Raw genomic sequence first — 21,148 nt, forward strand, 5'->3', positions numbered from 1 at the left:
CTACATCTGTAGCGGCCGTCACAAGCGAACCGACTCCACATGAGTAGCTTCAACAGATGAACGAAATGTCGCGTCTCGTGGATTCCGTGGCCGCACTCCGTACCGCGTCACGGTCAACCAGTCAGAGTGCTCCGCAGTCGCCTATGAAACGCCAAAAGCTGTTGGTACCAACGCTGCACGCAAATGCGTACCGCTCTGCGAGCTCTCGGGAAACGCCCCGGGCACGCGCTGAGGGCGACCAGCATTTCTGCCATCCAAGAACGTCGCTCATTAGAATTTTTCCTAACCGACCGCAATAGCGGTTTCCGCTTCCTCGTCGACACAGGTGCCGAAGTGAGCATACTTCCAGCATCGCCCGGGGGCCGAAAGCGGCCGAACACATCGCCTTTGCAAGCACTCAATAACACGGCCATCGCCACGTATGGAAAGCGCTCCCTAACCGTCAATCTGGGCCTGCAGAGAACGCTACGATAGATTTTGATAGTAGCCGACGTGAAATTTGCCATTCTCGGGGCGGATTTTCTGCGCCACTTCGGACTGTTAGTCGACGTGCGTAACCGGAGGTTACAGGACCCTGTGTCACAAGGCGTTGTAGAAGGAAAGCCTTCAAGACATACGCCGCTCAGCCCTATGCTGATCAAGGCAGCAGGCTCTGTTCGTTTCACTTCCATACTGAGCGAATTTTCTGACCTGATACACCAGCGCCAAGTTGGATCCCCAGTAAAACACGACGTGTTTCACCACATTACTACTACTGGACCACCGGTTCACGCTCGACCACGTCGATTGTCACTTGAGAAACTGGTGGCGGCACGACAGGAATTCGATCATATGTTGGAGCTGGGTATCATCCAACCTTCGAGTCCTTGGGCATCTCCCCTTCACATGGTTCCTAAGTGATCATCGGGTGACTGGCCTTCTTGCGGGGACTATCGAGCGCTGAACAGTGTCACAACGCCGGACAGGAACCCCGTGCCACATATTCGCGACATACTGGCAGGTATGCACGGGGCCAAACTTTTTTCAAAAATTGATCTCGTGCTGGTATACCACCGAATACCTGTGTCACCGGAAGACGTCCTGAAGACTGCTATCACTACACCCTTTGGTCTATTCGAATTCATGCGCATGCCATTCGGCCTTCGCAACGCAGGTCAAACGTTCCAAAGGTTTATCGACGGTGTTATACGGGGCCTCAATTTATGACACGCCTACATGGACGACTTGCTTATCGCGAGCACCACCCCAGAAGAACATGAAACCTGCGGATTGTTTTTCGGCGCCTATGTGAGCACGGCGTCATCGTCAATGCGGTCAAGAGTGAACTCGGCGTGCCTGAGTTATCAATCTGGGACACATCATTTCGAGCTCGGGAGTGCGGCCACACCCATCTAAAGTGCAGGCCATACAAGATTTTTCACTGCCAACCACGGAGCGCCAACTGCGTGAATTTCTCGGATGGCTAAACTTCTACCGCCGCTTTGTGCCTAAATGCGCCCATATCATACAATCGCTTCACAGACTGCTCAAGGCAACGCAAGGATCTTCGAATGACCTGCCTTGGTGCGAAAAAGCGAAAAGGGCTTTCAACCAAAACAAGCAGGCCTTGGCAAATGCGGCTCTCCTGGCATACCCACGGCCAGAAATGCCCCAGTGTTTAATTTCGAATCCTCAGATATAGCTATCGGCGCCGTGTTGCGACTGTTGCGCCGTGTTGCAGCTGTTGCAGGAAGCCGACACCTACTGAGCGCCGCTACAGCACTTTCGGGCGTGAACTGCTCGCCATCTACTCGAGTATACGCAACTTCCGGCATTTGTTGGAAAACGTCGAGTTCATTTTAACCGACCATAAGCCGCTGACCTATGCTCTCCACTCTATGCATTCGGACGGTGGCACGCACACGGCCCGTGAATTTCGACAACTGGCATACATCTCCGTGTTCACGGCAGACATCCGCCACGTAAAAGGGAGCGACAACGTCGTTGCCGACGCCCTGTCGCGGAGCGCTATAAATGTCGTCAACGCCCCAGGAGGAGTTAACTTTGACGCGCTGGCGGCAGTCCAAAGAGAAGCCTCCTAACAACAAAAACGGCCCTCAAGCTACAGTTGATACAGATTTGCTACGACACCACCACGGGCAACCCACGCCCCTTTGTGCCTGCGAATTTACGTCGCCGCATTTTCCTTTCTGTTCACAAGCTATCGCATACTGGAATCACAGCTACCCAGAAGTTGCTCCCAGCAAGGTTCATCTGGCCAGGTATCCGCCGAGGCGTGCGTTGCTGGGCACGAGGATGCATACCGTATCAGCGTGCCAAAATTCGACATACTGTGACTCCGTTGGCAACGTTCGCGCCTCCAGACGCGCGTTTCGACCACGTACACCTCGACATTGTCGGACCTCTGCCGCCTTGCCGAGAAAATGCCTGTTTACTGACGTGCATTGACAAATTAACGCGCTGGGCGGGGGCCATACCTATAGCTGATATCACAGCTGACATGGTTGCCCGCGCCTTCTTGCACCACTGGGTTGCTCGTTTGGTGCACCATCTATAATAACGACGGACCGTGGAAGGCAGTTCGAATCATCACTTTTCGTCTGCATCACGCGTTTCATTGGTGCTTCTTGCATCAGAACAACCGCCTGCCACCCGATTGGCAACGGCGTGGTGGAGCGTTTCCACCACCAGCTCAAGTCTGCGCTCGCCGCAACAGAAGAGCGCAACTAGATGGAGGCATTACCACTCATCCTCTTGGGAATCCGGACAGCTGTCAAGACAGACATCGGCTGCGGCGCGGTCAAACTGGTCTACGGAACTATATTGCGCCTTCCAGGAGAATTCTTCACGGGCAGCCCGTAAGACGGTTGTACAACCACCGTACAACTACGCACTTAGGCTACGAGACATAATGGTAAACCTTCGCACTACGCGACCGCGATGGGTAGCGCCACGCGCGGTGTACGTACAGTCAACAGCAAAAGTTTGCGGGATGTGCGAGCGCGTGGCAAAGCGACCCTCCTCCCCTTCTAGCGGTGAAGCCCTGGTGTCGAGACCGACGCCTGCACGCATGCGCGTCCCTCCGATACTGCGAGCGTGCATGTTTCCGCGCTTCCTCTTTGCGCGCCGGCGATATCCGAATGTAGCCGCGAGGTAGCCCACTTGCGATATGCGCCGTGGCGGCTTCGACGGGCAGAACTTCGTTTAGTATACAACGGAAACCAATTGTCCATTTTTGTCTTGCCGGTCTCCTTCTATATAGCGCGTCTTCTGCCACGCTCTTCTGCGGTAGAACGCACCGTTCTTAAAAAGAAATAAACGAAAATTTGCCACGAGAAGGTGCAGCCCAGAAATAGAAAAATGACTCATTGCGTTCGCCACCGGGCCGTCCCTATGCGTCAGCGCTCGTGACTCGGCAAAAAGCGGCCGCAAGTTCATGCTTCTAAACACGTTTCACACAGTTTCGCCCGTCGAAGCCGCCACAGCGCATATCCCAAGAGGGCTACCTCGCGGCTACATTCGTATATCGCCGGTGCGCAAGCAGGAAGCGCCGAAAAAATTGGAGGACGCTTAAGCTTCGCCTTCAAGACTGGGACGCGACAGCGTTCCCGTCGACCCGCCAAGGGGTGTAAGACAATGGGCTACGGCGCAGCGACTACGCCCCCGCATCGGGCGCGGTGAGCGTCGAGCAACGCAGCGTTCGGCGCGACAACGAAATGTGCGCCTGAGGAAGCGACGCACGCCTGAGCCTTAGAAATAGCTCGTTTCTAAGGCAACACCGCGTTCACTAGAGGCGCTTTTGTACCGCTTTGACGCATCGAACTCGTGGCTCAGTGGTAACCTCTCCGTCTCACACTCCGGAGAACCTGGTTCGATTCCCACCCAGCCCATATTGGAAGTTGCTTTTTATTTATGAAGTGCCTGCCGTGATTTATCGCTCACGGCCAACGCCGCGGACGCCGACACCGACGCCGACGACACCGGCTTTTCTGCGACACGAGCTCCTTAACGCTATCGCGTTAATATGCACGCTTGCAGTCTGGGAGGGAAGCGCATGCGTGTAGGCGTCGGTCTCGACACCAGGGGTCACCGCTAGAAGGGGAGGAGGGTCGCTTTGCCACGCGCTCGCACATCCCGCAAACTTTTGCTGTTGACTGTACCATCAGAACTCCCTTTGTGCACACACGTGTTTGAGCGCCATGATGCAGTTCATCGGCCACTCCAACCACCGTATAACGGGCCATTCCGAGGGCTGCGTCGAGGTGAGAAGCAGTTCACTATCGACGTGCGCGGTCGTCACGAATTGGTATCACTCGATCGGCTGAAGCCAACGCATATTGAGGAAGCAGACACCGTTTCACATGCACCGTCATCTCTGACACCACCCTCCAAAGCTCTACTCGTCCAAACATGCCACGTCACAAGGACACACAGTGGACGAGTCTCCAGGGCACCCCATCGTATGGACTTGTGAACTATTTAAATTGTCTTATGAACGTTCGCTAACTCACTAGGGGGGGGAAGTTATGCGGCGGCCTTACGGTCGCATAGCAGCAGCCAGATACCCTTTCCCCTTTTGATTCATAAAATATCACGGAGTGTGCGGGAAAGGGAAGTGGTGCGAGGGTGTTAAAGTGAGCTGTAGAGCATGGAGAAAGAAATGTCAACAAGAGCGGACACTCCCATAGAGCCCAGCGGCCGGATTGACTGTAGCGCACCAAGCGGATGGTATTAACACTTTCTGGTTTCGGTTTTAGGCGCGCGCGTTTTGAACACCAGTTGGTACACGCCGCGCCGGCTCGTCTGATCGGTGCGGCAATATTTTTTTCGCTGCTTCTGCTGAACTACGCGCGGCTTTGGCGCGGAATGGCTTTAGTATTAGTAAAAATGATTGCGAACGATCTTTACAAGCCTCCACCGAATCTGTGTCACCAGCGATTTCATGAAGAAAACGCAAGACGTCTGCTAAAATGATGAAATGTTTATTTTGCTCTATACAAATGCTCGTTGCGGGCTTCTTGTGCATTCATGCAACGTTGTGGGACCAGGTAAGCAGCAGTCGTTGCCGTAAGCTGCAAAAAAGTAAATTACAAGCATTTATAATTTTTTTATATTGCCCTAACAGGAATATCGTTAGAGGCGAAACGTGCGTAAGTGGTGAATGAGCGGCATTACAGATGAATTCGCTTTTATATTTCGTAGCAAATAGACTCCTCCCAAACAATGCCATAAAATATGAAGAAAATATCCAATTTTGAAGCATCCCTCTCTTCCCGGGCATTATTTCCTGCACGAATACGCGTTTCCAAAACAACTTGGCCTCAGTCGACGCTATAGTACGCCCAGTACACAGACATGGCTACAACACAGGCTCTCAGTCAGACCACGTTATGCGCTCGCAGAATGCCTTCTAGTCGCAATCAAGACAGATTCGTGGGTGCAAAGCCTGTTTTCAGACGCCGAGAAGACGGAAATGTCGAGTTCTTGAGCTCCTCCGTGTTATCTTTTAGACGTCTTGCCGGCGCAAGCAACACTCCCGTGATATCACTCTCGGCAATCGCTCGTCACGTTTTCGACAAGCGTGGGTACCGAAATAAGGTATATGTTGTTGCAGGGCCATAAAAAGCGTCACAAACTTGTCCCACTAAAATTCAGTACACGCAAGACAAACTCACTATGGCCGGCTTGCTTTCTTGCTAACAGCTTCACAACCCCAGGCGCGGCGAGCATGCCTCAAAAGTATCCCAAGTAGTTACCAAATGAATTACAATACTTTTTCGGGTCAGATAATGCGTCACGAACTTCTACTAGTAAGATTCAGTACACGCGAAACTAACTGCGGCACACAGCCGAGCTGCTTTTCGCTAACTGCGCCACTACGCCGAGCGCAGCCACTGTGCTTGAAAAGTACGCCAAAAAGTTGAGAAATTAGTTACAATAATGTCTGGCGTCAGAGAAATCGCCAAAACTTGTCCCGGTAAGATTCAGTACACGCGAAACTGCGTCACACGGCCAAGGTGCTTTTCGTCACAAATCCAGGTGTGGCGAGCGTGGCCAAAAACTACTAAAATAAGTTAAAATTATGCTTGGGCTCATAGAAAGCGTCGCAAACATTTCCCAGTACGAGTAATTAACTCAAATTAACTAGGCTTGGACGGCGGAGCTGTTTTTTGATAACTGCGTCACTCTACAGGTTCAGTTTTGTGCAGTAAGCCTAAATGTGCTTGAAGTGCGTCGCAGACTGCCAAACAAAATTTCTCACCTTGCTGTGGTCCAGTAGTGCAGCGGTGCCGTGTCGAAATGCAGACCGAACGCAAGAAAACGCCGTGAGCCCCAAAAACGGGCTACATCGAAAAGAGACGGGTCGCCGAGCACGCGAGCTTCTCATGCGCAGCCGGCCCCGCTCACTCCTGCGGCTTGTCTGGCGAATGACGTATGCACGCGCGTCTGGCAAGGTAAATATACCTGGTAGCGAAGCTTCCATAGGCGCCCATACGTTCAAAACATGGCGGTCCATAGGCGGTTCATGGGGCTTAACGCCATCTGTATGTGGTGGGAACACTTCCGGCGGAAGAAAAAATAATGCGACGCCATGTCCGTTAAAAGCAGAAGTGACGTCATTTTGTTTTCGAAGGCGCGAAATTTGTTTTGTTGTCCTGCCTTTGGCGCTATATATTCAAATGCCCCGTCATTCGACTTGATGGACGTTTCGAGCTTTCAGCGTAAAAAGCGATGCAGGAAAAGGCCAGCCGTACGGTTGTCGAAATCGCATCCCTGCACAGAACATACTTTCTTTGGAGGCCGACGAAAGCTTTAGGTGTAGAGTGCTGATCCTATTGTCGGATGCCAAGCCCGTCGGCCAGCGCAGTCGCACGAAAACAACTACACAATTATCTGGCGGTCGTAACTCACTACTTTTGGCTGAACAGATTAAGAAGCGATGAAGCTACCCGCGTCACCAAATTGAGACAAGCTTCGACAAGCAAGAAAGCGCTAACTGTGAGGGGGGGCGTATTTCAACAGGTGAGCTTTACGAGTGCGCCTTTCTGCCCATTTAAAGACGTGCATTGCGTTGCGAGTGATAATGACATCAACGCCCCCTGTAGCGATGGGCGCTGAAAAGATGTGCATTTATTAATAATAATAAAATTAAATAAACTTGTATTTTCTTAACTCGTCACGAGTGTATAAAATTGACTAGGAATTTATTTTCGTTGAATGAGCCTAACTGTGTCTCGCTTGAATTAAAAAACGCGTTTTTCTTTCCCAATGTTTGTTCCCTCCAAACATAGTCGCACTTCAATCGCTGCTCCCATAACCCCCCATGCTGATGTCGGTGATAATCTGTACTGAACCGCTTTTCGCCCGAAGCTTCGCGACCTATTTGAATCGACCTTGCGTCTGGCGTGCTGCTAGCTTGTTGCTAGGCAACGCAACAAAAATAAGTTGAAAAGCATAAGTTCATTTACACGCAAAAGTTTTTCACCTTTAATGGGGAAGAATAAAAAATAAAACGTTGTCTGGAAGCTTATTTCGCATTCTTTCTGATGCTCGCGTCAACTAACGGATGGAGTTGAAAATAGGCGTGACGTGCTTCCTGTTGCCAGTTTTTGAAGAGTGTCCCCTCTTGTTGAATTTCTTTCTCTATGCGTAGAGGCTGAACGAACACAAAAATAAAGTCTGTTGTTGCTTGTTCTTCAAGGACGCATCACTCGCTTCTTTCTGCTGATTTCCAGCCGCGCTCGCGTCCCGCACTACACTAATAAGCCGAGTATACGACCTCATTAACTTGAAAGCGTCCACTCGAATTGTTTGCTTGGGCGTTCTAACCTCGAGCACAGATCAAAGCACCGAACAGGAGCCGTAATGTTGGGCTTTTCATAAAAGAAACACGCATTATGGCAACAATGTAAACGACGTTTTCTGTGCTCTTTACTGATTGGCGGTGACATTGACGCCGAATATTTCATGTCTTCAGCGTTTAGTCCAACACAAGAGTAGTGAGTGGATGCTAAACATTACCTTGCACGCACCACTGCTGCTTATCTGCGTAGCAAACATAACTCACATGGAGACGTGTTTGATTCAGGCGTTGTTGTGCGCCATTGTTCATAACTTCTTAGAGGGTTGACCATTGTCCTTCCCTCACGTGGCACATCGCGTCGTGGCAGAAGCGTTAAATGTTATCTTAATTATGGGGCTCTACTATGCCAAAATTCAAATCGGTTTATGAGGCACGCTATAGTAGAGCACTCCAGATTATTTTTGACATTCAGTTGTCCTGGATTGTGCGCCTAATCTAAGTGCTCGAGCGTTCTGGGTGATTCGCCACCGATGGGATGCGGCTGCCGCGGTCAGGACGTCGAGAAATACTACAGCCTCAAAGCTACCGCTGCGGTCATAGAAGCGTTGGCATCACGTGCGACCGCTTCTGTAGTGTCCCCTGGTTCCTACGGCGATTTAATGCGGCTTTGCGTCTGCACAACCTGCATCAGTTGTCCGTTTGACAAATTCGCATGGTTTATTTTTCGGAAATAGCGTAAACATACTGCAGCACACCTTCAGTTTGAGCGCAACCACTGTCGTGTTTTCTTGGTGCCTTCTCACGTCACATATTTTTCTGTGCCCCCCCCCCCCCCCCCGTCCCTCCTGCATGGGAACTGCGAGCGAAGAGTGACAGTACGGTTATTAATTCGTTTCATGACTGCGTCAGTTCTACGCATTCCTTGCCTCCTCTCTCTGCCTCCTCTCTACCATTCTATCAACTTTCCCTCTGAACTGTTCCATGCCAGTAGAAGGGGAAGCCCTTAAGCTTCGGAAATGCTATGGCGGGGAAACACAGATAATTACATCTGTCAAGAGACTCTTTTGGCGACTCCAGGCGGCTCAAAAGGGCAATATGAATACGCGACGCGATGGAAATGTCCAAACGAGTTTCTAGCGCCACATTTCTTCTTTACCACACTATGTTGATGTTTATGTAGACGCTCTGAACTCCACCCTCTCCTCCTGGCGCGGCAAGCCCGACAGCAACTGCAGGCGCAGAAGCAGCCGCAGCAGCGGTGGAAAATTCAAATAAAGAAGGAGAAAAAGCTTTCCCTTAAAAAAATAACCTTCATGCTAAATAAGAACTAACAAACGCAGACTGAGAAAGGGGCCGGTTGTCTGTGTGGGACGCCGCCATATAATGAATTAATAATAAACAAAGCATCCCCGCGGCTCTTCCTTTAAACTATCGATGTACTTTATTAGTTAGTGGTGACAAAGGTTCACAATTTTATTGCGATTGGCATTATTTGGTTACTTCAGGCACTTTAATGTATGTACTGACACGTGTACTTGTTTATGTTGCTCCGATGACCATTTTTCACCGGCTAGCAATTGTTCAACGTAGCATAAGACGCGTCAGCATTATTTGGAACTTAAGCGAATGTTATTGTTTATTCTATCTCTTATGCCCTCGCCGAACCACGTATTATGAAATTGAATACGTAGCACAAATTGTGTAGTAGTTTCTGGAAACCACGCGGACACCAGCGATGGCTCTCGAACCTTCGAAGAGTTATGTATCAAAGTCGATGCACTTGAGCCGCTGATCAGAGTCCAACGATCGCTGACTGTGTTCGCCACTGTCGTTGTGCTTTGACTGTAACTTGCTTTTGTGGGTATATACCCACCAAATAAAGTGTTATTGAAAGTTTGCTGTTGTACTCTTCTCTGTCATCTACGGGGCATCTGGTGGATGTTTTTTTGCGTTGATGTACCGCAACCTGGAGACCACACGAACTACGCCCCGAACCATAGAGCAAGTCGCAGGCTGCAAAACCTGCCCTCGGAGCACGGACTTTTCCTGTGATGACAATGAAGATCGTGGCCAACCCATCAACCCCAATTGCAGCCCCAGCGTCCCCCATCGTTCTTTCAGCAGCGCAGGAAGCCACCGACCTCCCTGAATCATCCGTTGAAGACCCGCAAAACTTGCTGGAAACATATGAAATGGTCGCTGCATTTATTAACTAGAACTACGACAACCAGCGGCATGTGTACTTCGCTTTAGAAGACGCCGCCACGACGTCGTTTAAAAATCAGGAATCGACCCCGGCGGCACGGGAACTATTCCGCAACGGCTTCCTGTAGACTTTCACGAGCGTCTTGTGCAAAAAGTGAGCCCATGCTCTGCTAGAAACTTACTGAGAGCTGCCAAAGGAGAACTTCGCGATCTTCACCTGAATAGAAGAAAATTCAGTACCTCATGCGTTGGTTAAAGCTAGAACTCTTTGTTGAACTTATGCGCTACTCGCCCAACACCATAGAAATATTTCTAACGGACGCTAGGACAATTGTAAAGATGCTAGAAATGCGCGCAAGACATTACAATGAGCCCTCTGCTCTAGACAGCGCAGACCTTCAAGCAGAGGAACTACGGAAGGTGTTCCCTTTGTCGCAGGCCCAAGTGAATTCGTTTGCTGACCTAATCTGGGAGGAAATCCAGCAGTCACTGAGAGTTCCTGAACCTTCGAAGCCTCAGCCGGATACAATGACCTTCGCTGCCGAAGCCCCCCGTCACGTTCCCCCTCTGCGCCCACGCCACGGCCCCATGACGCCGCGATTCCATCGCCAGACGCTGCCACCACCTTGCCCGTCTGTCAGCGAACGCAGTGTCCCAGGAAGACCAATATTTGGCGTGCTTCTGACCACCGTGCGCTCTGCTATCACTGTGGTGAAGCCGGCCACGTCTACCTCCGTTGCGCATACCATGAGATGCGACTATGAGATTTCGCTGTGAATGCTTCGCGCCCACACCAAGGCGAACGTTCTCGTGATATCGCCGACTACCTCGCCGCCACACAGTGGAGCCGTCGACGATCGTCCCAATCACGGTCACCAGTTCGCTACTTGTCGCCTGAACGCCGACGACACACTGACCCTGCCTGGGGCCAGTCCGTCAGCCCATATCCGGAAAACTAAAAGCAGCTACCCATGGAGGCGCGGTTGCTGTTCGTCAAACTGACGAAGATCCTCTGCCGATGATGAAGACGCTGAAAAGAATATTTCGACGAAATATCAACGAGACGCCGCATCATGACGAAGCTTTGAGGCAAAGAATACGCCGACAAAAGAAGACATGACGACGCGACGTTCCAGCCACAGCTCAAGACGACAAAGCCATGACCCGACGCCAAGACCAAACTGTAACGTCAGACATAGAACCATAGACATCGACTTGCACCTCAACGGTTACAAAGTCATCCCGCTTATATACACTGGAGCTGACTACTCCGTCATCAGGGGGACCATTGCCGACCAGTTGAAGAACTGCTGGGAAGGTTCTCAAATCCAGACAGGTGGAGGATACCTGATAACACATATCGGAGTCTGCATGGCAAGAATTACTGTTCATGACCGGACCTACCCTGACACCTCCTTGATCTTCCAACAGTGTTCGTGAGAAGACATACTCTGCCTAGACTTTCTGAACCAACATGGCGCAATCATCGACCTGAAGTCGAAATTGATAACGCTGTACGAAGATCAAGCGATACCGCAGGAGGGCTTTCGCAGTCACCATGCCTTGAGTGTGCTCGGAGTTGAAGTAAGCATCCCGCCTCACTCCAGCAGTGCCATATCTGTTTGAACCAGTACACCCGCAGACGTAGATGGCGACATCAAGGGCGACCAACGTCTAGCGCTCGACCGTGAAATTTGCGTCGCAAGAGGAATCGCGTGACTGCAAGGAGGGCAAGCCACAATGGTGCTGTTTAAATTCAGCCAGCAGTTCAAGCACTTCAACAACGGCATATCGATCGCTTAGCCAGAGGAAACTGTGGAAACCAGTAATGCATTTGACCTTCAGGATTCTGCCACATCTACCTCGATGAGCTGCCACAGGATTCTGCCACATCTACCTCGCTAGCGAACGAATCTTCGATATAAATCCAAGCCTCCCCATGGCTTAGCAACAACAGCTCTAATGTCTCCTGGGGCCATACAAAGGCTGCTTTTTAACGTCATCGAGGATTCGGCAAACACCAGTTGCAAAGCTTCGCATAATAACTGAAGTGTCCGCTGGACCACTCCGCCAGCACCATTGCCGAGCTTCGACGTGGGAACGCGAAGCTAGAAGGAAATCAGCCGATGAAATGCTGCACAACGACATTATCCAGCTGTCGAAACTCCGTGGGCATACCCTGTGTGCTTACTGAAGAAGAAAGATGGATCCCAGCGCTTCTACGGCGATTATCGCCGTTTGAATAAAATCACGAAGGATGTGGACTCCCTCCCACGGATAGACGACGCATTAGACCCACTCTACAATGCCAAGTATTTTGCTTCGATGTGTCTGAAGGCTGGTTATTGGCAAATTGAAGTCGACCAAAGGAATCTAGAGAAGACCGCTTTTAACACAACATACGGTCTCTTTGAGTTGAAGGTGATGCCAGTAGGATTTCAAGCGCGTAACGGATATAGTCTTGGCAGGACCGATGTGGCAGGGTTGTGTCCTCTACTTGGATAACGTTGCAGTCTTTCACACGAATTTCGAAGATAATCTGAGGTGGCCTCAGGCTGTACTAGAGGCGATCAAGTCATCTGGGCTCAATCTGAAGCCGGAAAAGGGCCGCTTCGCTTACGAAGAACTTCTGTTTCTAGGTCACGTCATCAGCAACTCTGGAGTCAGTCCCAACGCAGAGAAGACAGCTGCAATCGCTGAGTTCCCGTGACCCGCCGACAAGAAGGCAGTGCACAGATTCCTTTCCTGCATGCCTATTCCAGGCGCTTTGTAAGAAACTTTTGAAGCATTGCGGTGCCATTAAGTCATTTCACGAAATACGACGTCAACTTGAATTGGAAAACACGACAGGACGACGCAGCTGAGAAGCTGAAGCGACGGCTGCAATAACCACCGCAAGTTTCATGCTTCGACAAAGAAAAAGAGATGAAACTCCACACCGACGCAAGTAGCGTAGGCCTCGGTGCCGTGCTAGTTCAAAGGAAGGACGGAGTTGAAGGCGTAATTGGACACGTTAGCTGGTCACTGTCAAAAGTGGGAGCGAATTATTCTACAACAGAGAAAGAGTGGCTTGCGATCATTTCGGCTGCAGCGAAATTTCGGCCTTGCACATACGGAAGGCATTTCAGTCGGGTAAGTCTGAAATGCCGGCTGTGCCGGCCACGTCTTGCGTTGTCTGGCAAATTTAAAGGTCCCTTCAGGTCGCCTAGCCCAATACAGTCTCAAAGTGCAGGAATCCAACATCACCATGGTCTATAAATCTCGGAGGAAGCATTCTGACACAGATTGCATGTCAAGCGTTCCTATTGACCCACCACAGCAGACGAACTGGACAAGAACACCTTCCTAGGAAAAATACCGGCAGACGCCTTCGCCGAACAGCAACAAGCAGACCCGGAGTACCTAGTAGGTAAGACTGATGTTGTCTCTAGGGTATTTCGGCGTGGACTGTCCTTGTTTTGCTTGCACAACGACGTCTTCGTGCCATAGGCCATACTATGCTGAATACGCCGGTTCTCGTCCGAACGACGCCTTCGTAAAAAAGAACTTTTCTACAGTCCGCGCAAACTACCTCCTCGTTGTGCCAGCAGCAGTCCGACCAAAACTCCTGGACGCCCTACCCGACGAAGAGACAGACGAGTACCTTGGGCTTTCCCGTGCTCTCCCAATAATACAAGTACTATTGGCCGCGCCTGGTCGCCGACGTCGTCCGCTAAGTCAAGGCATGGCGTGGCTTCCAGCGACGCAAGACACAGCCGACAAGGCCAGCGGTATTATTATAGTCGATCGAGTGTCCTTGCCGACCGTTTCAGCAGATCAGGACCCTTTCCGACGTCAACATCTGGAAGCAAGTGGATCGTCGTGGCCATCGACTATTTTACCCACTACGCCAGAACGAAAGCTGTGCCGAAAGGTAGTGCAGCCGAAGTGGCGAAATTCTTGGTCGAGAACATCCTCCTGTGACATGGTGCCCAGAATCCCTTATCAGCGACAGAGGAAGGGCCTTTACTGCAGAGCTCACCGAAGCCATTCTGCAATATAGTCAGACAACCACGGCAGGACAACTGCTTACTACCCACAGACGAATGGTCTTACGGAGCGGCTGAACAAGACGCTCGCCCCGGTGTTTGCAATGTACGTCGACGTCGAGCACAAGACGTGGGATACCGTCCTGACGGGCCTAACCTTCATTTAAAACACAGTGGTGCAAGAAACAACGCAAATCACGGCGTTCAAGCTGATTTATGGCAGGAACCCGACGACGACTCTCGATGCTATGCTTCAGCACGTCACCGATGAAGAAATTCTCAACGTCACTACCTATACTGCGCCCCGAAGAAGTCTTACAGCTCGCCCGCCTGCGCGGCAAAAATCAGCAGGAGAGCGAAAGCGGAAACTACATACTTCGGCGACGATATGTGGAGCGCCAGCCCGGAGACTAAGTTGGGGTTTGCACCCCAATATTCTGACGAGGACTCAGCGAGAAACTTTTGCTACGTTATTTCGGACCCTATAAGATCATCTACGTCTTAGCGCACTTGAGTATGAGGTTATGCCCCAGGGCATGTCGCAATCACAGAGCGCCGCGCACGACCTCAAATAATCCATGTTGTGCGCCTTAAACCGTTCTATCCGCACTGAGGAACGTTGGGACTTTTTTTCTTCGTTACATTATAAGAGTGTTTTTGTTTTTTGTTCGGCTTTTATGTTTGTGCCATCGGGACGATGCATTTTAAGAGGAGGGCATCGACATGTGCAGTTGTGTATGCTTCGCCGGTGACCACTTCTCACCGGCCAGCAAATGGTAAATGTTATCACTTAGCGCAAGACTCGCCTGCATGTTTTGGAACTCATGCGAATGTTATTGTTCATTCTGTTTGTCATGTCCTCGCCTACTATGTATTATCAGATTGCAAACGGGACACGACTTGTATACTCATTTTTGGAAGCCACGCGGGCACTAGCGATTACACTAGAACATTTGACAAGTGATATATAAAAGCCGACACGCTTGACCCGCTGATCAGATTCCGACGATCGCCGATTTTGTTCGTCACCATCGTTGCGCTTTGAGTGTAACTTGCTTTTGTGGGTACAGGTTTGCCCTATAAAAAACAAGTTATTCACAGATATGCGGATGTGTTTTTAGCCATGGCTACTACGCGACAATATCTAGCCTCTCATGCTGTCCCAGCCACCCGAACCGTCTACTAGCTTGTGCCAGGTAGTTCGTGTTCGTGGTCATGATGCCTTCGTGCTCGTTCCATTGTCGTCATTCCAGCTTCGTCATATAACTCTAGTAATGCTGTCGTCTCAACGTCATCGGGGTCATAGGGCTGTTTTCACATGATTGTCGTCATGCCGTGGTCGTCACGCTATTGTCGTCCCAACGTCATTTCAGAAACGCCAACCCATTGGCTTCATGATATCATCGTTATACCGCCTTGTTAGTTGCATCCACCTTACGGTGTATTCGTCATTTCGTTGTAATCGTGCAGTAGTTATTTCATCGTGACTGTGCAACCATCGCCATGTCAGCGCTGTCATTGCGTCGTCTTCATGTAGTGGCTGTAACACATTTGTTGTCATACCATCGTGATGATGCCATTGTGGTCGTTCTGCCATCGTCATTCCTTCTTCATAACGCGATTTTGGACATACCGTCATCGACACGCTATTGTCTTCATTTATTTAATGTTGTTACATCATCATCATAATCATCATCATTATTTGAGAATTGTCATCCTACTGTCATTATGCCGTCGCCGTCATACCATCTTCGTAGTTATATTGACGCCATTCCTTCTTCGCCATTCCATCGTCACCACTGCGTAGTCGTCATGCTGAGGTGTTCATGGCCGACTTGGTGATCGAGTACCATAGCAAAGTGCGCTGGTCTCAAAGACAGTGCATGTAGCGAACCAATGGAAATCTTATAATGACCACTAAACCTTCGAAATAAAGGTCTTTTGAGCAACACGGTTTGCCACTATATTTCTCGAATGATGGTCGCATTAACGTCGACAGTCATTATCAGATGGGCCCTTGTAACCGGAATTTTTCTCGTCAGTTTCGCTTTCAGACTGCCTTCGAATATGTTGCTGTCGGAGAAGCTTGGTTATTAAAAGTTTCTTCGCGGACCTAGAGAACTTCGGGAACAGTCTTGTCGCTGCTCCTTGGTTTAGAAAGATTAGTTCATTTTTTAGACAACACCCACATAAGTTCGACATAAATTATGTTGCCCAATTTATCTGCTATTTATTGCGCAATTCCTTCTAGCCAGCAAAGCATTCCTTCGCGTTTTGACAGGCTTTGTTCAAGCATGCGACGTTTCTATTTCCTTAGGTCCATACTTTGGACCATAACCAGTAAGCTCTGTTCGCCATGTTGATGTCCCTCACAACAGGAGTTCCGCAATTACGCAATGAATGATAAGCTGGCAGGAATTTATTGTGCTGTGCTGATGCCACGGGGTTAGGATTCTCGATAAGTGACTCCAGAGCAAAGCGGGACGGCCGCCTTCCTTTACCGAACGCTGGGACAAATCGCCTCAAGACAAGTCCCCGTTTCGCATAAGTTCAGCCATGCGACAAAGTAGTAGATTACACCGCGACTCTCCCCAAAGCAGGCCACTTCTGTACCTGCTTGAACTTGTCGTGACAGGATTGGAGAAACCATAACGCCGTTATTCTAGAACGTTCTTCCTGTGAACTCTCCATCCCAACTCAAGAAAGTGAATGGCAGTGCCGTCCCCCGACAGAAGTGGTCACTGCGTTTCATCGAAACTTCATGATCATGCCTCAAAATCGTTGCGTCTTCTTTGATCCAGGGACTGGGCGTGCTCAGCTCGGTGGAAAACCTTGTATAGTATACCTATTTAACGCAAGCAGGCTAGGTGACTATTTGTCACTGCCCAGTTTCAAACGGTATGCCAATAAATCATCATCCCTATCATAGAGTAGAGGAGCAGGTTTGAATAGATGATCGTGTGAGAATACAGGGGATGGAAGTTTTCAGCCGAAGGCTTATGCCTAAAGAATGCGTGAATATCTGCATGAATAACGCGAGTATTTATACGATAAGTTTGTTTTTATCGGCATATTAGCATCATGCGTTGCATGATGTTGATTGGAAGTGCCGCGTACCTCCAATTTTTTTATGTGTGGTCGTATGTGTGTTTTATGTGTGGACCTTTATTTTTGTGCGACATGTTAAAGTTCAACGGCTTCGCCGTCTTCATATGATAGGTTAGTTCGTATCGGCATATGAGCATCCTACGTGGCAGGATGTTGACTGAAAGTGCGGCGTACCTCCAATTTTGTTTTTGTATATGTATGTGTCGTTCCATAAATATACCCCTCACCGCAATACAGCGTTTGTTATCGCGCAATGCAAAGAAACTGATGAGGTTAAAATTGTTCTTTAGTTTAAATGGTAGTAAAGAGCTCGCAAAGCGGTTTTATTTTCCGGCAGCCCTCGCACGTTTCCCCGCTTAGCAACCATACGCCAACTGCTGTTTCCTGCCGTTCGAGACTTGGAACCGAGAGGTGCACGATGTTTTTCGATGCGTTCAATAGCCACGTTTTCTTTTTTTTTGCAGTCTGATAAAACTGATTTTTTTTTCTCTGTTCGACAATTGCGATTGTTCTGTCAGCCACAACGTCCGTGACAAATAGCACAGGAGCAACCTGATATAGTTCTAAGCATGGCGGACACGCGTCATACCTTTTCTGCATTGCCTACATCAAGCTCGCTGATAAAACTGTGTAATGATTCCTGTGGTTCAGTACACATTTTTACCCGCCACTGCTCACCTACTGCTCAATAAAGGAGAAATTCATCCATGTATGTTAACAGCTACAAACAAAGCTACCCAACCCTGCATAAGAGCGTTTGTGTTTGAGCGCATTGGCAGAGCTCTAGCTTTAAGTGAAGTGCAGTGAAGGAATGATGATGATGATAAAGACAACGGGCTGGTACACAATTTTCATGTCCACTGTGTGCATTGCGCGTAATCAAATGAGATCAATGAAAAGTAAATGCTGTATATAATCGAATACGCACACGCAGCGATGATTCAGTATAACAGTATAACAGTATAACAAGTATAAGTTCAGTATAACAAGCATGCGGCTCTTCTTCCTTTCAGTTCTTCGATACAACGGAAGCAATATGGACTGTGTATACAACCGGACCCACCAATCGTCGATGTGAAGTTGACGAAGTTCAAGACGTAACGAAAGCTTCAGTTTATTTCAAGCGACAGTTTTTTCTTGGAGAGGAAAAGTAATGTGGTCGTTTAACGTATAGCATCACATAAGCTAATATCCTGATAAACTTTTTTGGTTCGCAGGATCTCTAGAAGGATTCTAGGAAGCTTCAATCCGAATCGAAAGAAGCACATGGACATCAATATTCCAGGTATCCTAGTAAGCTGAGCTCTTCATTTGCATGATACGCTTTATATAAAATAGAATATTTTTATTTATTCTTTAAAATACACGTGTTAATGTAACCGAATCATTCAGATATGTAATTTATAAATTCTGGTTCATGGCTTGGCGGTCCTAACAACGCACATCATTACTTGTGGCGCTTTCTTTTACGGCCGCTCGCTATCACTTGCTCTTACGGTGCCTGCTATACTCTGAAATAAAAATAACAATCAAAAAGCGCTCTGCCCACGTGTCGCGCTGCAGTTCGTCCTAGACAACACAGTCGATTGAAAGTCAGTTGCAAAAAAGTCTACTTAAAATTCACTGAATGTGCAGTCACAAGAAATATTCCCAGAATCCCGCCACAGGCATTTCACCAAAGTGTAAATCGTGCCCCCAAGGCATTTATCCATAGGATTTTCAGTCTTCGTCTCTCTTCACATCCAACCACCGTCAATCTGTACACCGTTACATGAAATGGACCAAAGAGAGAAAGAAAAAAAATATGAGAAGCCGCACTTACTACAATCTTCCGCCTTTAAACTGGTTACAACTTCCGAAAAATGTGTGGCAGTCCCATGACGTCCAGCAGAGCTGAGGTGATTGCGGCTGGCTTTTGTATTCCGGACAACATATGCATGCCCGATGAAGGAAAGTTTGGACACATGGCAGCCTTGGGAACTCAGATGTCGTGGCGACTTGTAGGCACACGGTGTCTCATGCTCGAACGTACGGTGGACTGAGTGACTGAGACGATGTGTCTGTTGGTCTAGTTTGCCAGGAAAGTGCCCATGTTCTTTGTGGTGCCAAGATACTTATACTAAAAAATTATAAACTGTATGTCGAAAGTTTATATTCCGGTGTTGTTATATATTACGGGAACTTCGGCATTGGAGCCAGCTGTCTAAGAAGTGAAGGACAAAGTGACTCGTGAGCGCAAGCAGTGGTTCGGGGCTCGGCTGGGCTCTCTTGGGCGCGGCCGGCCAAGACTGGGCTTTGCCGGCGTGGACTGATGGACCGCGCCGTTCCCACACACACACACACACACACACACACACACACACACACACACACACACACACACACACACACACACACACACACACACACACACACACACACACACACACACACACACACACACACACACACACACACACACACACACACACACACACGCGCGCACGCACACGCACACACACACACACACACACACACACACGCGCACGCACGCACACACACGCATATATATATATATATATATATATATATATATATATATATATATATAGAGAGAGAGAGAGAGAGAGAGAGAGATAGACAGAGAGAGCAGAGACAGGGAAAAAGAGAAACTAGCCCCTCCTCTCAGAAAACAATTGGCATGCCTCTATTTTAAGCCAACGCAGCTGCCCGCCCCAGTTGTTAATGGGCAGCACCCTTTAAATCACTAGTGTCTCGAAAAGAAGTGTCCATATTCTAGCAGGATACTATCATTAATATGAGCGTCAAGGCTGTATTATAAGGCCGCTTATATTTCTGTGATTATAGTGTAGAGCACAAAAAAAGAAACATTGCGGTGGGTGAGTGCCATACGGAGTGACCTAACTTTTCGGGAAGGGCAGTTGATAGTGGTATTCATTGGAAAACGCAAGTAGGGACATATTCCGCATTATGATGAATAAGCGGATTTCTGCATATCTCTTTGCAGGTAGCAATAACACAGCGGCGGAGGATATTCTCTACATGAGTGAGAACAAAGGCTGTGCGGTGATTATGACTACGGCGAAAGTTGAAGGTGTGTTTTTACCTTCGCACTCTGTAAATAATGTAGACTTTGTATCGAACATTCCTTAAGCGGAGTTGTAATCCAATGTAGCACGGACTGCACGCTTTGTGTTATTGGTTTCGTTTTACTGCTATAGCAATGACGTGCACAGTCCAGGCAAATTTTTTGTCGTCGCATCGCTGTGATCTTCTGTGTAAAGTCCAAGTGTGGTGGAAATCAGTGGCCCAGGCCGCGCATGCTGCGGATGGAAGGAGAGGCGTGCGAGGGTAAGCCAAAAAAGATGGCGGCAGGGAGCGCACCTTATTCCAGCGTGTACAATGTTCTAGGTCATGTGATCAAGCGCGTGCTAGGGGACGTGAGCGTCTCCTCTAAGATTATCATGGCTTCATACGGTCGCCCTAAAGGCTGAGTGCATGCGCAGCGCGGGCCTATTCTTTGTGGCTATCTTGGATTGCTATATATGCTCAGAGCGAGCCGAGATAGCTAGTTGCTTCATGCGCGCTCTCTTCCCGCGCATTTATATTTTTTTCATAGCACTGGGCGGGACGTAATCTAAGTTCCGGAGGCGCAGTGAAACGAGCGGCAAGACGAAGCGCTTGCTTACAGCTGCCTGAGCGCTGCGTCGCTCTAGTGTTGTGACAGCGAGTGCTCATCGACTGAGACCTGTCCCTGTTTGGCTGTGAGCTTGGGCGCGTGTGGCACGATGCTTAGTTATTCGATGAACAACTAAGCAAATACTTACTGCACTTTATACAACTGCGAATCTTAACTACAATGCGTAGTTGCTTGGTAAACTGCGTTCGCTATCAGTGGTTCGCTTTTCAGGGCGAAATTGGGACTGTTGTTTTTGATTTGTTTTGGAAATCTCGTGCCCTTGTATTTTTGTGTGATAAATGCATGTTCACGTTGATATAATTA

General features: G+C 49.0%; 1 protein-coding gene across 3 annotated transcripts in view; it reads left to right on the plus strand.

The window, feature by feature from the left end:
- Positions 1-21,148, plus strand: part of LOC142589081 (uncharacterized) — a 152,438-nt gene that overhangs the window by 91,223 nt on the left and 40,067 nt on the right. For 2 of the 3 annotated variants that reach the window (XM_075700862.1, XM_075700864.1), the window contains 3 exons: positions 18,159-18,295; positions 18,363-18,430; positions 20,153-20,239. In XM_075700862.1, coding sequence (XP_075556977.1) covers positions 18,159-18,295; positions 18,363-18,430; positions 20,153-20,239 — 292 coding nt within the window. Of the gene's footprint in view, positions 1-18,158; positions 18,296-18,362; positions 18,439-20,152; positions 20,240-21,148 lie in introns of all 3 variants that reach the window. The other variant, XM_075700863.1, reaches the window with a different exon arrangement.

This window comes from Dermacentor variabilis, chromosome 7 (assembly GCF_050947875.1).
Source record: "Dermacentor variabilis isolate Ectoservices chromosome 7, ASM5094787v1, whole genome shotgun sequence".
Classification (NCBI taxonomy): Eukaryota; Metazoa; Arthropoda; class Arachnida; order Ixodida; family Ixodidae; genus Dermacentor; species Dermacentor variabilis.